This window comes from Quercus lobata, chromosome 12, assembly GCF_001633185.2.
Source record: "Quercus lobata isolate SW786 chromosome 12, ValleyOak3.0 Primary Assembly, whole genome shotgun sequence".
Lineage (NCBI taxonomy): Eukaryota > Viridiplantae > Streptophyta > Magnoliopsida > Fagales > Fagaceae > Quercus > Quercus lobata.
In genome coordinates, this window is record NC_044915.1 from 13082215 (window position 1) to 13099623 (window position 17409).

General features: G+C 32.0%; 1 protein-coding gene across 1 annotated transcript; it reads right to left on the reverse strand.

Moving 5' to 3' along the window:
• Positions 1–1018: 1018 nt before the first annotated feature.
• On the reverse strand, positions 1019–8889 carry LOC115972424 (adenine phosphoribosyltransferase 3). Its single transcript, XM_031092710.1, has 6 exons — positions 8548–8889; positions 8014–8124; positions 4622–4714; positions 3228–3377; positions 2360–2418; positions 1019–1507 (listed from the first exon to the last, which is right to left on the reverse strand). The coding sequence occupies exons 1-6, from the start codon at positions 8627–8629 to the stop codon at positions 1454–1456; spliced, it is 549 nt and encodes a 182-aa protein (XP_030948570.1). The 5' UTR covers positions 8630–8889; the 3' UTR covers positions 1019–1453.
• Between the last annotated feature and the right edge of the window lie 8520 nt (positions 8890–17409).

Below are 17409 nucleotides of genomic sequence, written 5' to 3' on the forward strand. Positions count from 1 at the left end.
GTTGTGGTTAATTTTGTAATTTTAAAAAAATTTCTGATTAAAGAAAGTCCATTAAAGATTGAAAAGTATTTTTCTAGAATTTTTTTCAAAAAATTTAACAAAAATTGACCGAAATGTCTTAATTGAATAAATATGAAATTTAGAGTCTGTTTGGATACCGTTTATTTATTAAAAACTTAAAACTTATTACTGAAAACACTATAAGAAAATATTTTTTAAACAGCCAAAACACTATTCATGTGTTTTGTGCAACTTGGGTGGTAAATGGAAACGTTGGCCGCAGTACCAAAACACACACTTAAGAGGACTGAAATGAATTTTGAAAAAACTTAGAACGTGAGTTTTGCATTTTAGCATAAAATCTTTGATCTTTCACACTATTATTTTTATTTTTTATTATTATCATTCATGGGTCTGTATCATGTTTTATATTGTTTGTATTGTAACGCTTGATTAGCTATAAGGACCCCTTTAAGGGGGTAAATTATTAAGGGTTAAATTTTCATACATCATAATGCAAGGATTTTAACAAATTACTGATTATCTAAAAAAGAGTGATCATTAACTATAATTCTAACATTTACATGTAGGCCCAAACTCCCCTTAATAAATAAGGTCTAACACATAGGGTTTTTAATATTTTAAATGACGGTAAAAACAAGAATCAAACTTTAGACCTCTTGCTTTAATGCCATGATAATTTACCAATTGTCCTAAAAGTTTAAGCTATAGGAAAAATGTGATTTGAGGATTCAGTTGCAAGTTTTAAGTGGAAAGCTAAGGTTTTCATTCATCATAAAGGCTTGGATAACATGTACATGAGCTGGTTAAGTTCTAAGAAGAGGGTGATCACTCACTAAGAAACCCTAATAACATATAAATCAAATTAAATTGCATGAATGAAAATAAATGGAAGGTCATAAGTGCAAAGGATATCAGGCAGTTATAACAATTGCAATGTGAAACTACTGGATGCTCTAGTACCAAACTTGCCTGACAGAAATGTGAAACTACTGGATTGACCAAGGAATGGTGACTACTGCTTAAACTCTGCTCCCGATCGATGTCAAATTGTCACAATGTGAAACTACAATCATTTGGAAGACAGCTATTGAACGGCCCCAACCCAAAAGAAACCCACGATGGATTATAAAAAAGAAAATATGCTCTACCACAAGCATTCTCAAATAAAGCCCTTTTCCATAATTAAATGTTCTATGCTACTAAGTAAAGTGAAGGGTTGCAATAACCAAGGTTCATCAAAATTCATTGATACTTGAGCGGGGGAAAAAAAAGCAGGGAAGAGGGGAGGGGGGGGGGGGGGGGGGGGGTGGTTGTTGTTGATTTAGAATCAGACTCCATATGATAAGTACCCAATAATATCCCTCTATTGTAAATTCTGTCGTGGTTCAACCATTGCAGGCCAATTGTATCATCTGCAGATCTGCCACAATTATTGGTACTCGACAAGTACATACAATGGCTTGCCATTTAAACGTCCACGACCCTGCAACATACAGAAAATTTATATTACAGACATGCTTATAGTTAAATCAGTGATATGTCTTTGGTTTGATGGAGACCCAAAACAAACAAATGACAGTCCACGGAAAGATAAACAAGAATTACAGAAAGATTATAGCTTTATGCTTAATTACATTTTTCCTTGGATATAGTTCAAATAAAGCATAAGAAACTACCCTATGAAAAATCTGTTCTAAAGTAAATGATGCCAAGGAATCATTTTGATATATTTAAACATCATGGTGGCTGCACTAATCCACCATTCAGACATCAATGGTATTATCAACAAGAGAATCAGGAATGTTGCTTGCATTGTATTATTTGGTCTATGTACCAGAACAGATAACATTCAAATAATTTGCACTCATCTTTCTTTCAATCCCTTGAGAGCATTAGTTTCCTCATTGGACTCGTTGGAGGCATCAACTAAAAATCCAAACCTTACATGCATACACCACACCACACACTTAAAAGTAGCTGTGCCCCATTTTTCCAGATTATGAGGTTTTGAAACTTATATAACTCTCTGTCCCAATTAGCTCATGCAGATTTTCATTCCTCGAATACTATTATAGACCAGTAACGTGTGATTGACTAGTGTAATCCAACACCAAAATGCATTTCTTAACATCAACCTAGCAGTGTGTGGGTGGGTGGGGCTAGTGGGCGTAGAAACTCAATTGCCAATAAACTTCAATCAGAAGTTAACTTTGTGCATAGAAATATGTTTTAAGAGGCAACTAGGTAATAGAAGCACTTGGTAACACTGGCAAATACTCCAATTGTTTTATGATTCAATAACTGATAAAACAAAGAGTCAAGACAATAAGCACACCTGTAACCCTGGTAACTCAATGAGGCACGCACATTCTACGACTTCTGCCCCAACACGTTCTGAGAAGCAACACAATTACATCAAAAAATTGACTAAGGCAATAAGAGCACAGAGACATGAATGGCTTCAATAAGTAAATCAAATAAAAAGAAAAAATTAAGCAATTCAAATATGATTTTGAGCATGACTATAATTAGATAATTAGTGCACTAAGTTCAACCAAACAAAGTAAGCCAACCACATACCACATAATCTTAGTAACTTTGAAAATGTAAATGGTTTAGAAGACATCAAAATCTATCAATACAACAGGATTAACAATTTATACCAAAGATTTTTCATATTTAGATTAAATGTTGCCCCATGACTAAGCCTGCTTTGCTAGTTCTCCTTTTGTTCTTTTAAGAACACAATTCAGAACCCATATTGAACCTAACTAACCCTCCATTTATTTCAAACGGGAACACAATTCAGAACCCATATCGAACCTAACTAACCCTCCATTTATTTCAAAGGGGTAAAAAGTACCAGTTGGTCCAAAAAGACCATTGGCTGTGCTTGCTAGTTTTCTGTTCTGATTAAGTTCTCAATGTCTTAAACCAATTTGAGGCTGAATTAACACTTTGTGTCTGTTTGGGAATAGCTTATCTAGCTTTTTTTTTTAACTTTTTACTGGAAGTGTGCTAAAGTATACTTGTACTTCGAAAAAATTAGGTTTTAAAAAGTTGGTTTGAGCTTATAAGCTCAAACCAAATGGACACTTTAATGTATAATGTATGTCATGCTAGCTTAACATTGTCATTGTGGGGGGTTGTCACAAAAATTTTACTCAAAAACAAACTGTATTAAGATTTCACAATGCAATCACCTAGTAAGTTCATTGCCGCACAGAGTGTGCCACCTGTGGCAATTAGATCATCAACTACCAAAGCACGTTCACCAGGTTCGACTGCCCCAACATGCATCTCAAGACAATCTCTTCCGTATTCTAAAATGTACTCTTCTGAAATAACTTCACCTGCAATTAAAGCAAGACAAAATTAGAATGATACTAACAACATATGAATCTATGTAGTAGCCACAACATCTTCACTTTGATATTAGATACTCAAAATCCAGAAAGATTCAAAGACAAGTCCTGGATAAGCCTTAAATATGTTTAGGAAGAGCTATGTCAGATTATTATACATCTTTACATCCAATGTTCTGAGCAGCCGCAGAACATCTGATTAATCCAAGGAATGCACAACTATACTTAAGAGAAATTGTAAATTATTGAAGCACTAGAAATACCATCATGGCCAGGCCCCAAAGAAATAAGGGGGGGGGGGGGGGGGGGGGGGAGGGACACCAATAGAGTTGATGGACCAGGACTGGACAATGGGAACAGGAATAATTATATTGTGTATAAAAGAACTAGACAACAAAACAACCATATGAACAAAGAATGGTATTAAATATCAAAGCTAATAATATAGCTCCATAACAAGGTAGCTATGAGCAATGCAGTCAAGTCTTCCCTCCAGCAACCAGGGTCCAAGATCTTCAGCACTATTCATCATCATCATCAATAGGAGAATATGCAATTAGAGAAACCCAGAATATTTTTAAATGGCAATTTAAAAAACCCAGAGCAAATTACATTACAGCTTCCCTCACAAGTTGATTGCACTTGATTACCAGATGCTATGGAATCAGCAAGCACATAGATTTCATGTGTCACAATTTATAGAAAACTCCACTGTGCAGTTTCAGTCTACTGTGCTAGATCTACAGAAAGTTTGGACCCTCAACAATTTGAAATTGAGTAATGGTAAAAACACAAATTTTTCCACATCTTGTTAAGTTGTCAAGTTTAGATTGGAGCAACATCACTTTCACATGGGTCCACTACTAATACCACTTTTATTATGCACCAATCACAACAGGTCCAGTAATAGTTGTGAAAAATTGTCTTCTTAGACTTATTGTCTAAAATCAGGGAAATATATTATGGAAGCTTCAAAATCACAAAAGACCAAACTATAGGTTCAAGAATCACAAAAACAAGAAGATTATGTGAAAGCAACATCATAAACGTTTCTGGAAAAGAGCCATGCATTGAATCAAATAGTAGACTAAGAACCAAGAATGTGTGAAAAGAGAATAATTGTGTCAAACATATGTAAAAATGCGGAGAATTTTTTGGGAAATATTAAAATGGAGAATTAAAGCACTCAAAAGAAGAGATGCAGGAAATTACAATAGCAAGATGAAAATTACCAGGCAGCTTCCTTGGTTTTCTCAAGGGAACAAACTTTGCGCCTATGGCCAAAGCAATAGGAGGACCAAATATAAAACCCCTGGCCTCTATTCCTGCACAAAGAAAAAGGCAAAAAAAAAGAAAAGGCACCCTCAGATCTCAAAACATGTTTCAAGGGATAAGCTGGTCCAGACTAGTTTAATTTTAAATATAAAAACAGATAGTTACAATAATTTACAGAACAGCAATATCAACACTCTTTGTAACTATTGTTACAAAAAATGCATAAAAATGAATTGGTGATTAAGAAATACTTCAGAAAACTGAACAAAAGAAAAAACTTTATCCATTATCTGTAACAATATAAAAATGGAAGCTTTACACAGCACTAAGAAAGTGAAGCTAACAAAAGAAAGATGAGTTATACATTGTGAGTCCAGATAACGTATACAAAACAAATAAATCAACTCTTTTGTACTGCACTAAGGGATATATAATACAAAAAAAAATCTTTCCAACCTGCCAAGAAAAGCAATGAGATTAAATGTTGAAACAACATTAATTTACAAAATCAGAAGTAATCTACCATTAAATTAGTACCATGCCTGAATGGTAACACTTAGCAACCATATCTGATCATTAAAAATAATCTTCCAGAGCAGGCCAAACAGAAATAACTTAAGGAGAACCCCTTTTTTCAAAATTGGTGCTAGACATGGCTATAGCCAAGACTTGAATCCCACATCCTTACAGATCCATAAACACATTTCAGAAAGTACAATGCCACACTAGGTAAAATAATAGCAAATAAATATTGAGCTGTAAACACTTTAGCTCAACCATATATGGTCATTAAAATTAATCTTCCAGTGTAGGTTAAACAGAAATAACTTGACACAAACCAACTTAAAATGGGGTGAAACCTACACTACTGCTCCGTCAGCTGACCACAATAAAACTCCTCAGGCATAATTATTCAAAAATCTACTGCCCGCCTGAAAAGTGCTGATGATTCCAACAGGGTTGGATTGTTGACATAGTGATCAAGGTTTACATGTCTTCCTTGCAATCAAACAGGAATGAAAATCATGAAATGAATTGTGCATTATTTTATGAACCAAGACCAATCAAAAAAATTTCAGTCCAACTGTCTGTCAATTAAACAATCTCCTGTAATATTAATTATGCAGGAGAAATTTTCATGAATAGTGTAACACTAGAACCCAGGAAAAAACCTTCAATTACTAATGGTGCACCACTGACAATCTTTTATGAGGTTGACAACAGGTTATGGTAATTAACTCGCACAGTTGACTAGGTCATGGAAGTTGAACCATTACAAGTCCCATGGGAAACTCAATTCTAATGGTAGATGTGATGTGTTATATCATGTTGTATATGCTAGAGTGGATGCGGAAGAGGAAGCATAAAATAAAAACACCGAGAACACGAGGGTTATTAGCCTTGCCGACCTACGTCCACGAAGGAAGCTCTTAAGGGCAACATCTTAATTATGTAAGAGTGTGGTACAAAACCTATGTTACAATAAATCATAACATAAGTATATATAGGCAATTAAACCCTAGACTACTAGTACATGTAGTAGTGACATTGTTTTCAAATTGTGAAGTTTCTCCTAGGATACGATTTTTTCACAAGTATTCTACCTAGGAAACAATACTCTCCAATCACAGGAGAGTCAGCTTAGAAGTAACAATTATCAAAAAAATTGTTGAAAATTTAGAAGACTTTAACACTAGTTAAGGAAATTGAAAAAGGATACTGACAGAGACTCATGAGCAGTGTTAAAATGTCAAAAGTTGCATTGGAAAAAGTTATTGAAACAGGCACACATCTCGGCAATGATTACACATAAGATCACAACATGATGTCAAATGTAAAGATTTCAAGCTAAGGACAGGATCTTGGACTTATATCACAACTGAGTGCAAGATACCGTTGTGACGCACTCAACAAACTAAGTCTTATAATAATCATTTAATCAAAATCTATCCACAAAACAAATACCATCAATTATCAACTACAATGACAATAGAAAAGAAGGTAATAATCTTTTATCTTTTACAGGAAAAAACTGTATCTTATTCATGTGAGACTGAATTTTGTAATGGAAGATTCCATAAAGGTTCTCATAAATACAGGACAAAGAAGACAGCAAAAGTCCACATAAGCACAATAGAAAACAGATTCTAATGCCCACAGATGTGGACAAAACACATGTAATAAATATGAACCAAACCACTTTTAAATCACAAATAATAAATGAGTTATAATAAATTGAGAAAACAAGGCCCTATAAATATTGAGATCGAATAACTTTTTACCACTCCCCACAAGTCTGTGAAAGTAGATTGTAAAGAATTCTCTGTGAGGAATAAATGCATTACAGTACATTGTGTATGAATTTCAACAAGATGTTGCCATTAGATTCTTTTCAACTTCCATCAATAGTCAATACTTTCCTAATGTGTAGCGCAGAATATCAGTAAACTCACGGTTATTATCACAGAAAAGGTTATAGAACATACAGGGGTCACAAATAGACAAACAATCGACGATTTACTAGCTGAAGAAAAAAAAAAACCAACAACAAAACTCAGAAAATTACAAATAATAATAATAATAATAATATTACAAAAAAGACAGTGAAGAAACCAAAACCCATTACAGTAAACTCAATAATTCATCCTCTGAAACCAACAATGCCACTCAATGACTCAAATCTTTAAAAAAAAATTAAAAAAAAAAAAAAGATAATAATAAAGATTGAGAGAGAGAGAATAAATGTGGCATTGAATAGAACCAAGTCAATTAACAGTGAAATGTGAAATCCACATTAGAATGGAGCCAAAAGACCAGCCCAATTGAAACTCTCATCAGCCGGGTCCACATTTTAACAAGGTGGGCATCCATCATCAACCACCATCCATGCAAATTGGATCAGAGCACATGCTCAGAGAGAGAGAGAGAGAGAGCAAATGTGAGCCGCTAAAGAAAAAACTTCAGAGGGAGTAATCAATGGCACACCCCACTACCAAAGCTCATAGTCAAACAAAAAATGACTCCCTCAAAAATACACAGTCACTTCCATTCCATAATGTCCTTCAAAAACATTCAAAAAGACAACCAGAAACTTATGCAACATAGAGAGAGAGAGAGAGAGAGAGAGAGAGAGAGAGCATTTTCTGCATCACTAGAACTACTTTCTCATTAGCATGGACCCCACCACCTTCAAGCTAATCACAGTTATAGAAAAGTTCTCCCCCAAAAAAATAGCTTTTGATCAAAATCCTAACCCCACAAAAATTAATAAATCTTTTAAGCCCCCCCCCCCCCAAAAAAAAAAAAAAAAAAAAAAAAAAAAAAAACCCTACATTTTTCACTGGTTTACCTGCAACAACTGAAATGTTTTTGCCTTTGTATCTCTCAACGAACAAATCAATTGTGTCCTTGAAGGCTTTGGGATCCAGTAATAGAGTAGTGATGTCTTGGAACATGATACCTGCCATTTTGGCCAATTTAATAACAAATGTGAAACCAAAGACAAAAACTAGAAAAGAAGCAGAACGTGAATACAAACAAACCCTTTATATGGTAGCTAGCAAATTTGAGCTAAAGAAACGAAATTGAAAGAAATGTAAACTTAAGGGATAAACCAAAAAAGAAAAAAAAATAAGTAAACTTTGAACCTTGCTGACTCATGGGCCATTGGTTCTTCAAAGATAAAAATAAAAATAAATAAATAAATAAATAAAGAACTGGAAACCCACTTCAATCAAGCCAAAAAGTTATACAACCTGTAGCTTAGTTGAGTTTTTTTTCGTCTGGTGGGGTTGTAAAATATGAAGAAAAAAAAAAAAAAATCTTCAGCATACTTTCATTTCCCACATTTTCTCAGCAAGAAAACAGAGAAAAGAAAACGAACCTGGTTTTGGAAAATTGGGGACGACCCGAATCTTAGTTTTGATGCCTTGGATACGAGGATCTTCGTCTCTGTAAGCCGACATTATCGTATCTAAGTCACAGACTCAAAGCTCACAAGTAACACTTAGAAAAACCTCTCTCTGTCTCTCTGTCTCTCTCTTCTTTTTCCTTTCTTTGTCTTCCTCACAGTCGAAACAGCTGAGAAGCTAAAAGCACTTCCAGCAGAGACGAAGTAATAAACGAAAGAGACAGATAGAGAGGTATTTATAACGATAGAGAAAGTGATTTGGTGGGAGGGGCTCTCTGCACAAGAATATATGTGTGAGAGAGAAAATCTTTTCGATATACAAGAAAGAGAGGGATCGTAAAAGTTAATAAAATACAAAAAGAGGTATCACGAGGTCCCTATTACTCTTTAAGTCTTAACTCACTCCCTCACTCTTTATATTTTTCACCAATGTTTTTTCAAATGTTTTTTTAAAAAAAAATTAAAGTAATATTTTTACTTAATATTATTATTAATTAGTGAGTAATTAGTGTAAAATCTTATAATTCAACTTTTTTTTTTTTTTTGAGAAGTGTAGGGCAAGAGTCCAAGATCGTATATTGGGCCTTGGGTTTTATCTGAGGGCACAAATTGATCCGAGGAGAAGTAAATAATTATGAGATATTCCCGGACTAGATCCCATTAGCACAGAGTAAATGAAGGGTCATCCAAGGAGTACATTTTCCTCAGACTTAATGGATAGGGTTCAAAATATATAATCCAACAATCAAAGTGACTATCCAGGAAGCTTCAATAACGTAGATGTACTTCGCGGACACATGAGAAGGAAGAAAACTTGAAAATATCTAAGAGAATGCTGGCACCACCATATTAAATGCACTACAGCTACTTCTCTGGCCGCATTTATGTGGAGGAAAACTCTGAACAGTATTACCTTAGCTACTGTAACTCACAGAGAGTTAGAGAGGGCATCTGATGGGACAAGCACTCAAGTAGAGTTTCGAATGATCAACAAGTGAAGGGTGAAGATTATTCAAACAAGGATATATAAGGTGAAGGACTCTTTCATGGAAGAGGGAGCGAAGAAGAGAGAGAAGAGATAGAAAAGCAATCTAAACCATTCTGATATTCTGGAGTGATCATTAGGTCGAGGTTTAACCTCCTTGAACTGAAAGTTTATTGATATCAACATCCATGGTTCGTGTTTGAATGCCATGCAATTCAATACTAGCCATTGTCCAATTCATTATGACCTAGTTCTTTGACCAATTTCTCTACAAATTCATTATATTGGGCTCATTGAACCAAGACTTCAGACATTGTGGACTTGGACCTCAAATTGTGACCCTACAAGAAGCAACTCAACTTATATGTATTTATGTTTTTAATGGAAACGTCCAACCGTCCAAGGTTTAAATCATCTTTACCTATATAATGCACCAAAAAGATATATATATAGGTGGGTTCAAGTTACACCTGGTATAATTTTTTAGAGTTACATATTTTTTAAACAATTAGATTTAAGTAAATTCAATAATTAATAAAATACCTTCATTATTACAAATATTCTTATTAGGATTTCATTAATTACCCTCATTTATTACATTCTAAATTTATTTCTAAACCCAAAAACATTTGATGTCATACTCTCTCTCTCTCTCTCTCTCTCTCTCTCTCTCTCTCTCTCTCTCTCTCTCTCTCTCTCTCTCTCTCTCTCTCTGATCCAACGGTATGAATACGCTTATTATGTGGGCATGACTATGAGTTTATGAAGTCCAAATTTCCCTTGTTTCCCTTCTCACACGTGACATGCATGGAATGAAAAAGAAATTGTTCTAGTAATTCCAAATTTCAGGCTATACGTATCATTACTACTTTTCCAAGCATTCACTGAGGAAATTACTGTGACAATTTCATACAATCAAGTCACTCTCCATAGGTCTATAATGACCTCACATAAAAAGACCTGCAGAACCACACAAGCACCTTCCCTCTTTAATTTCATATCTGACTCACTATTTTGATGTCTTCAAACACAAGACTGAATCCAACGTATATTATATATAGCAATCATTTTTAGAGTTACACATTTTTTAAACAGTTAGATTTAAGTAGATCCAATAGTTAATAAAATACCCTTATTATTACAAATATTCTTATTAGAATTTCATTATATATAGCAATCCCCTACACCATTCCTCAACATCATTTGCCTGCAAATTAAGTTGCAAATAATTCTTTTATCTTTTCCTTCTATACTTTGCCAAATAACGTTTCATTCTTGACACTAGGTAGAGCCATCATCGAGTAGCTCCTCTTGCCTGATGTGTTTATGGTATGAACTACTTTTGTTGATGCAGCTCCTTTAAAGAGTGACTCTCACTCACAAACCTCTATTGTTAGTGTTCGGCTTTTTTTTTTTTTTTTTTTTTACCGGCAACCTGTGGAGGTGGAGCAATGGTGGAGGAGAGAGAGAGAAACGTAGAGAGAGAGAGAGAGAGAGTTAGACGTCAAACGTTTTTGGGTTTAGAATGTAATAAATTGGGATAATTAATGAAATTCTAATAAAAATATTTGTAATAATGAGGGTCTTTTTTTAACCGTTAAATCTACTTAAATCCTATTGTTTAAAAAATGTGTAACTTGAACTCATCTCATATATATATATATATATATATATATATAGTCTAAATATGAATTTTGATAATTATAATAATAATTATTAGGTAATTATTGTGCTTGTATTTAACGAAAAATTCAAACCGCTTCAATATATATTACCTTTTAAAAATGTATTTATGTATATTACTAGTCAATAATTTGCGAGAAAATTTTAATATAATTATGATTTTTTTGTCAAAAATATAATTTGATAATTATTAATAAATATTTATTATGATTGTATTTGTATATTTTAACATTAGCTATTTTTTATGATTGTGTTTCTTCATAGAATTATATATTCTACTATTTACTATATATTTAGAAAAAATATATTGTCCCAAGATTCTAATGGAGAGTTCAAATATAGAATAAAAATTAAATTTAATTAAATATATATTAAAATAACCTGTGAAATTGTGAGGTTTCAAAAATTTATGTAAAATAATATTATAATGTCAACCAAAATTTAAATGCCTTCAGTTTTATATATATATATATATATATTATAGATTATAGATTATTACAAATTAGCAACCAATGAAATGTACGAGTAAGTTTAGCAAAATATTTTTTTTTCTTTCATTTATCATTTTTTCCTTTAATATAAAATTAATAATTATGATAGCTATTAATATGCATTTATTAATAATTATAATAACTATTATAGGGACACGTTTTGCAGCCCAAGCCCAAGATGTATGGGATCTTGGACTAGTAAGTCCGGTACAATAAATTTGTAGAGAGTGTGGGTCAAAGAGCTAGGCTTTAGTGCATAGATAACAATTAATATGGTGTTCATGACAATCAAGCAGAGATGAACTGCATTTATCAAAGAAGGTTGGTTCTCGGCACAATCCGAGGAGCTTTTTTCTAGTATGTCTTAAGTGGTAATGGTCACCGGGGCCTCACAGATTGCCTCCTGCCCCCCATTTTATACTGGCTTCCCTCCTCCCCCAACGTCCATGTGTAGATTTAGATTCATAGTGCTGATACTTGTCCCATCAGCCCCTCCCCAAAGTCGTTGGGAGTGGTTGTAAAGGCTGAAAAGCATAGCTCTATTAGGTACAGAGCACTTAATGCAATAATGGCAGCTTTCCCTTAGATATTTCCATTCCTTCCGTTGTCTTTTTCTGTCTTAGTACTTATCCTATTCTATGGAATGACTCGGAGCGTCACTCTCAGCGGTAGACCGTTCCCTTTGTCCTCGGCCATACCTGGTCAAGGAGGGGTTCTTCCTTGGACTGGGCCCTTGGCTCAATGTATATATTGGTATGAGCTCCCTGGTCTATTACCCCCACAACTATTAATATGCATTTAAATGATTATATCATTCTGCTAAAAAAAAAAAAAAAAAGATTATATCCTTTAAAGGCAATAAACATGGCAATATGGTTTAAATATAGTATAAAATGTAAATTCAATTTAAAATTTGATATTAAAAATATGGCATGGAAAGTTGTGAGACCTCAAAACTTAAGTAATTAAATATTAAGAACTCAACCACAAGTTAAACGTATTCGATTTTTTATTATTATATATATACATGGGTTGTGTTCAAGTTATACTTTGTGTAATTCTAATTAAGTAATGTTACATCACCTAAAAATTTGTTATTGAATTCATATTTTGAAAATCCAACCGTTGAATTACATGTTCTATATGTTCTTAACATGCATGCCAATTTTCACTCCAATCGAATTTAATGTACAATTTAATCCATAAACTGATCTTTTATGAATTATTTTAAAATACAAAAACTTGAATTCAAACAATTAATTGATGATATGGCTATTGATCTTTGATGATCTTCAAATTGTGTAAGCATGGAGAATATATGAAAATAATGTAATCCAATGGTGGATTTATCAAAATTCATATATAATTAAAAAATATTGAGTGGTGTAACATTTCTTAGTAACCCATGCAATGCACTAAAATTTTTAATCAAAATATGATTTTATCGATTTTCTCTCTCTTTTATTTTGTATATAAAATATGAAATTTGATAAGGGAAAAGTTAATGGATTCCCTATGGGTATTAGTATATAAAATATTTTCTTTCTTTTTTTCTTAAATAAAAAATACATAATTATGGTAGTTATTAATATGCATTTATTATGATTAACTGTCTATTACTATATCATTCAAAAGCAATAAACATGACAATATGGTTTAAATATAATATAAAATCTAAATTCAATTCCAAAATTGATATTAAAAAAATGACATGTAAAGTTGTGAAACCTCAAAACTTAGGTGATAAGATATTATGAAGTCAACCAAAAGTTAAATATCTTCGATTATATATATATATATATATATATATGTATGTATGTATGTATTATTGACTAGTCAGTAACCCATGCAATTTATTAAAATTTTTAATAAAATATGATTTTATCGATTTTCTCTCTCTTTTATTTTGTATATAAAATACGAAATTTGATAGGGGAAAAGTTAATGGATGCTCTGAATATATTAGTATATAATTTATTTTTTCTTTGTTTTTTTATTTTTTTCTTAAATAAAAAATTAATAATTATGGCAGTTATTAATATGCATTTATTAATAATTATGATTGCTATTAATATGCACTTATTATGATTAACTTTCTATTACTATATCATTTAAAGACAATAAACATGAGAATATGGTTTAAATATAGTATAAAATATAAATTTAATTAAAAAAAATTGAGGGGGAATTTAATTTAAAATTTGATATTAAAAGAATGACATATAAAGTTGTGAGACCTCAAACTTAGATGATAACCTATTATGAAGTCAACCAAAATTTAAACAACTTCGATATTATATATATATATATATATATGATACACTAGTTAGTAATCCGTACAATGCACTAAATTTTTTAATAAAATATTATTTTTATTGATTTTCTCTCTCTTTCATTTTGTATATAAAATATAAAATTTGATAAGGGAAAAGTTAACAAATGTTCTAAGGGCATTAGTTTATGAAATATCTTTAGAAAATTTTTATTGGAAAAAAATTATTTTTGAGGATCTTTTATATTTCCTATGAAAGTGGTGCCAAATTTTTTTAAAAAAATTGTTTATTAACACTTGTCCTAAGAACATCCGTTAATACGAATCATTTGATCATTATGATAAGTATTAATTTACATTTATTATGATTTTTTTTAATATGAAATATTAAATAGGAAAGTCATATGTATATATATATATATATATAGAGAGAGAGAGAGAGAGAGAGAGAGAGAGGTGAGCCACCTCTAGGGAGGGCGATGGAAATTGGTGATAGGCCAAACTTGAGAAGATTGCCATGGTGACTTGTTGGATCCTAGAGAGAGAAGATATGGGTATTGATGATGATTGATTGAGTGTGGCACTCGCTATTAGTTAATATGTGAGTGAAATATTGATGTGGCATGTTACGAATGGAGGGTGTAAAATAGGAGTGTTTTACACCACATTTTTAATGAATTAAAACTCTTACATATAGCCTACCATCTTGCTTTTATTTGTGAAGGTGTCCCTTTTTCAGGTTTTTTATTTATTTTTTGATTGATTTTATTGTTGTTGTCATTGTTAGAAACAAACATACATAATGAGAAAGATGATGAGATTCTAATATAAAGGCACACCACAAATAGTTAATTACTAACCCCCACAAAGTCACACGTCACACGATTCACGGACAAAATTGGCCTTTGCCCCTTTCTATCAAATAACCCAGCATTTTTCCCTATTTCCCAAACTAATTAGGGAAATACCCTTTTTTGAAACTCGATTTTCTCAAAATCTAGTTAAGCTCTATAGTGGTGTTTTAAGGAACCTATAGTGATGTTTTAAGGATCCTATAGTAGCGTTTTGGAATTCGAGCTCCATGAACTAGAGTTATTGGTAAAAGAAAAAACAAAAACTTGTATGGAACTCGAATTCATGGAACTCGAGTTCTGAAATGCCACTATAGGTCTTTAAAATGTCACTATAAGATACTTAAAATGCCACTATAGGGCTCTAGTTTTTTTTTTTTTTTTTTTTTTTTTTTTTTTTTTTTTTTTTTTTTATAACTCGGTTTTAAGAAAATTGAGTTTCAAAAGAGGAGCATTTCTCTAATTAGTTTGAAAAATAGGACAAAATGTTGGATTGTTTGATAGAAAGGAGGAAAGGTCAATTTTGTCCCACGATTCACAGCCCAAATTACAAATTTGGGGCACAAGGGCTAGTTACGGTAAGTCAATAACTTAATCGTGCTTTTCTTTATGGACCATGCCAATGAAAATGTAGTCACATCTTCAAAAGAATTGAATTTTCTAGATTTATTCGTAATACACATGGATTTATCGTGGAATGGACCAGGATATAGAATATATAGTCTTATAGTCTTATAGTCATATAACATATATTATATAATGGAATCTATCTAGAAGATCGATGAATATTTTTCAAAATTTCTCAATCTCTTTAAAAAAAATATTTGGCAACTGTTTTTTCAACATTCATAATTTTTTTTTCAAACATTCTTAATTATAGAAACAGAAGACGGTCTATTACATGGTCTATGACATCAAATATTGACTCAATCTTGCTTCGAAATATGGTGCATTGACAGTGCTGTTCCAATAAATTGAAAAGGCATGCGATGTTGCTGCAGACCTACACTGTTGCTCACTGTGAATGATTGATTATTGAATGTTTAGAACGTAGCAGAGCCATTAACCCTCAAGACTAACGAAATAAATAACAGATGTTTTGAGAGTACTAGTTTAAGATATAGTTTTTAGAAATTTTTTATGGGAAGAGAAAATAGTAATTAAATTTTTTGACCGTATTTTATATTTTTCATAAAAATATTGTCAAATTTTTTTAAAATTTATTTATTAACAATTGTCTTAAAGACACTCTTTAACAGTAGGTTCCAGTTAGCTCAATTGGTAAAGTCTCTGATGGTTGAATAAGAGATCTGGGGTTCAATCTATTCCTACACCAAAAATTGATTGGTGTCTTGGTCTGATGATAAAGAATTATCATCAGGAGCGGACGCCATAAGTTGAAACTCTCTAAAAAAAAAAAAAGACACTCTTTAATAGTTAATAGGACCCAATATTTATAGCTCCCTCTCAAATTTCTTAAAAGAATCCCCACCTAAGAGAATTCATATCCAGTTATGGAAAATGAATATAAATGCATTTTAGATGATACTATAGTTCAAAATCTCCAAAAACACACCTCCATCCAGTTGTGCATCATTGTTTAAATTTTGCATATCATTCTTTTCTATTTATTATTATTATTCTTCTTCTTCTCCTCTCTCTCTCTCTCTCTCTCTCTCTCTGAGATAAAGTAACATTATTTTAATAGATGTAGGATACAATAGATAAGAACTTTTATATGTTTACATTATACTTGCAATGTAAATATTCTAACTCATAAGATATAATCGTGCAATGAAAATGTAAGGATTTTCCAATGCATAAAGTAGCTTTGGTGATGCAAAATGCTTTTTTTTTTTTGGCATTTCTAAATGTGAATGCTCTAACTTATACGTATAATCTCTCTCTCTCTCTCTTTTTTTTATATATATCTTATATATAAAAAGCGGCAATGCCGCTACAGTGATTTAACAATGTGCATTCAGTGTTAAATTACTGTTCATTCACTGTTCATCTACAGTGAAATTTTCGTGAGGCACTTGTACTTTTTTTTTTTTTTTCAATCTTCCGTTTGTTTTTTTTTTTCTTTTATACATACTGTTATATTGACACAACAAATTTCACAATTATTGAAGTATCAATTTCTTATAAGTCAAAATAAAATAATAAAATATGAAACTGTGACTAACCACAACTGAAAATAAATGTTTTGTGAAAAGCCGCAATGCCGCTACAGTATTTTAGCAGTGTTCATTCAGTGTTTTTGCATTGTTCATCTACAGTGTCATTTTGGTGAGCCACTTTGTCTTTCTTTTTTTTTTTAAGTTTTTAGTTTTGAACAGTAGCTACAGTTCCAAGAGGCGCTGTAGCTACAATAGCTACATTTTTTTTTTTTTTCCAGTCTTCCGTTTGTACTTTTTTTTCCTTTTATATATATTGTTATACTGACACAATAAATTTCACAATATTTTCACAATTATTGAGATGTCAATTTCATTACCGCTTTAGTGTTTTAGCACTGTTCAATCAGTGTTTTTCCACTGTTCATCTATA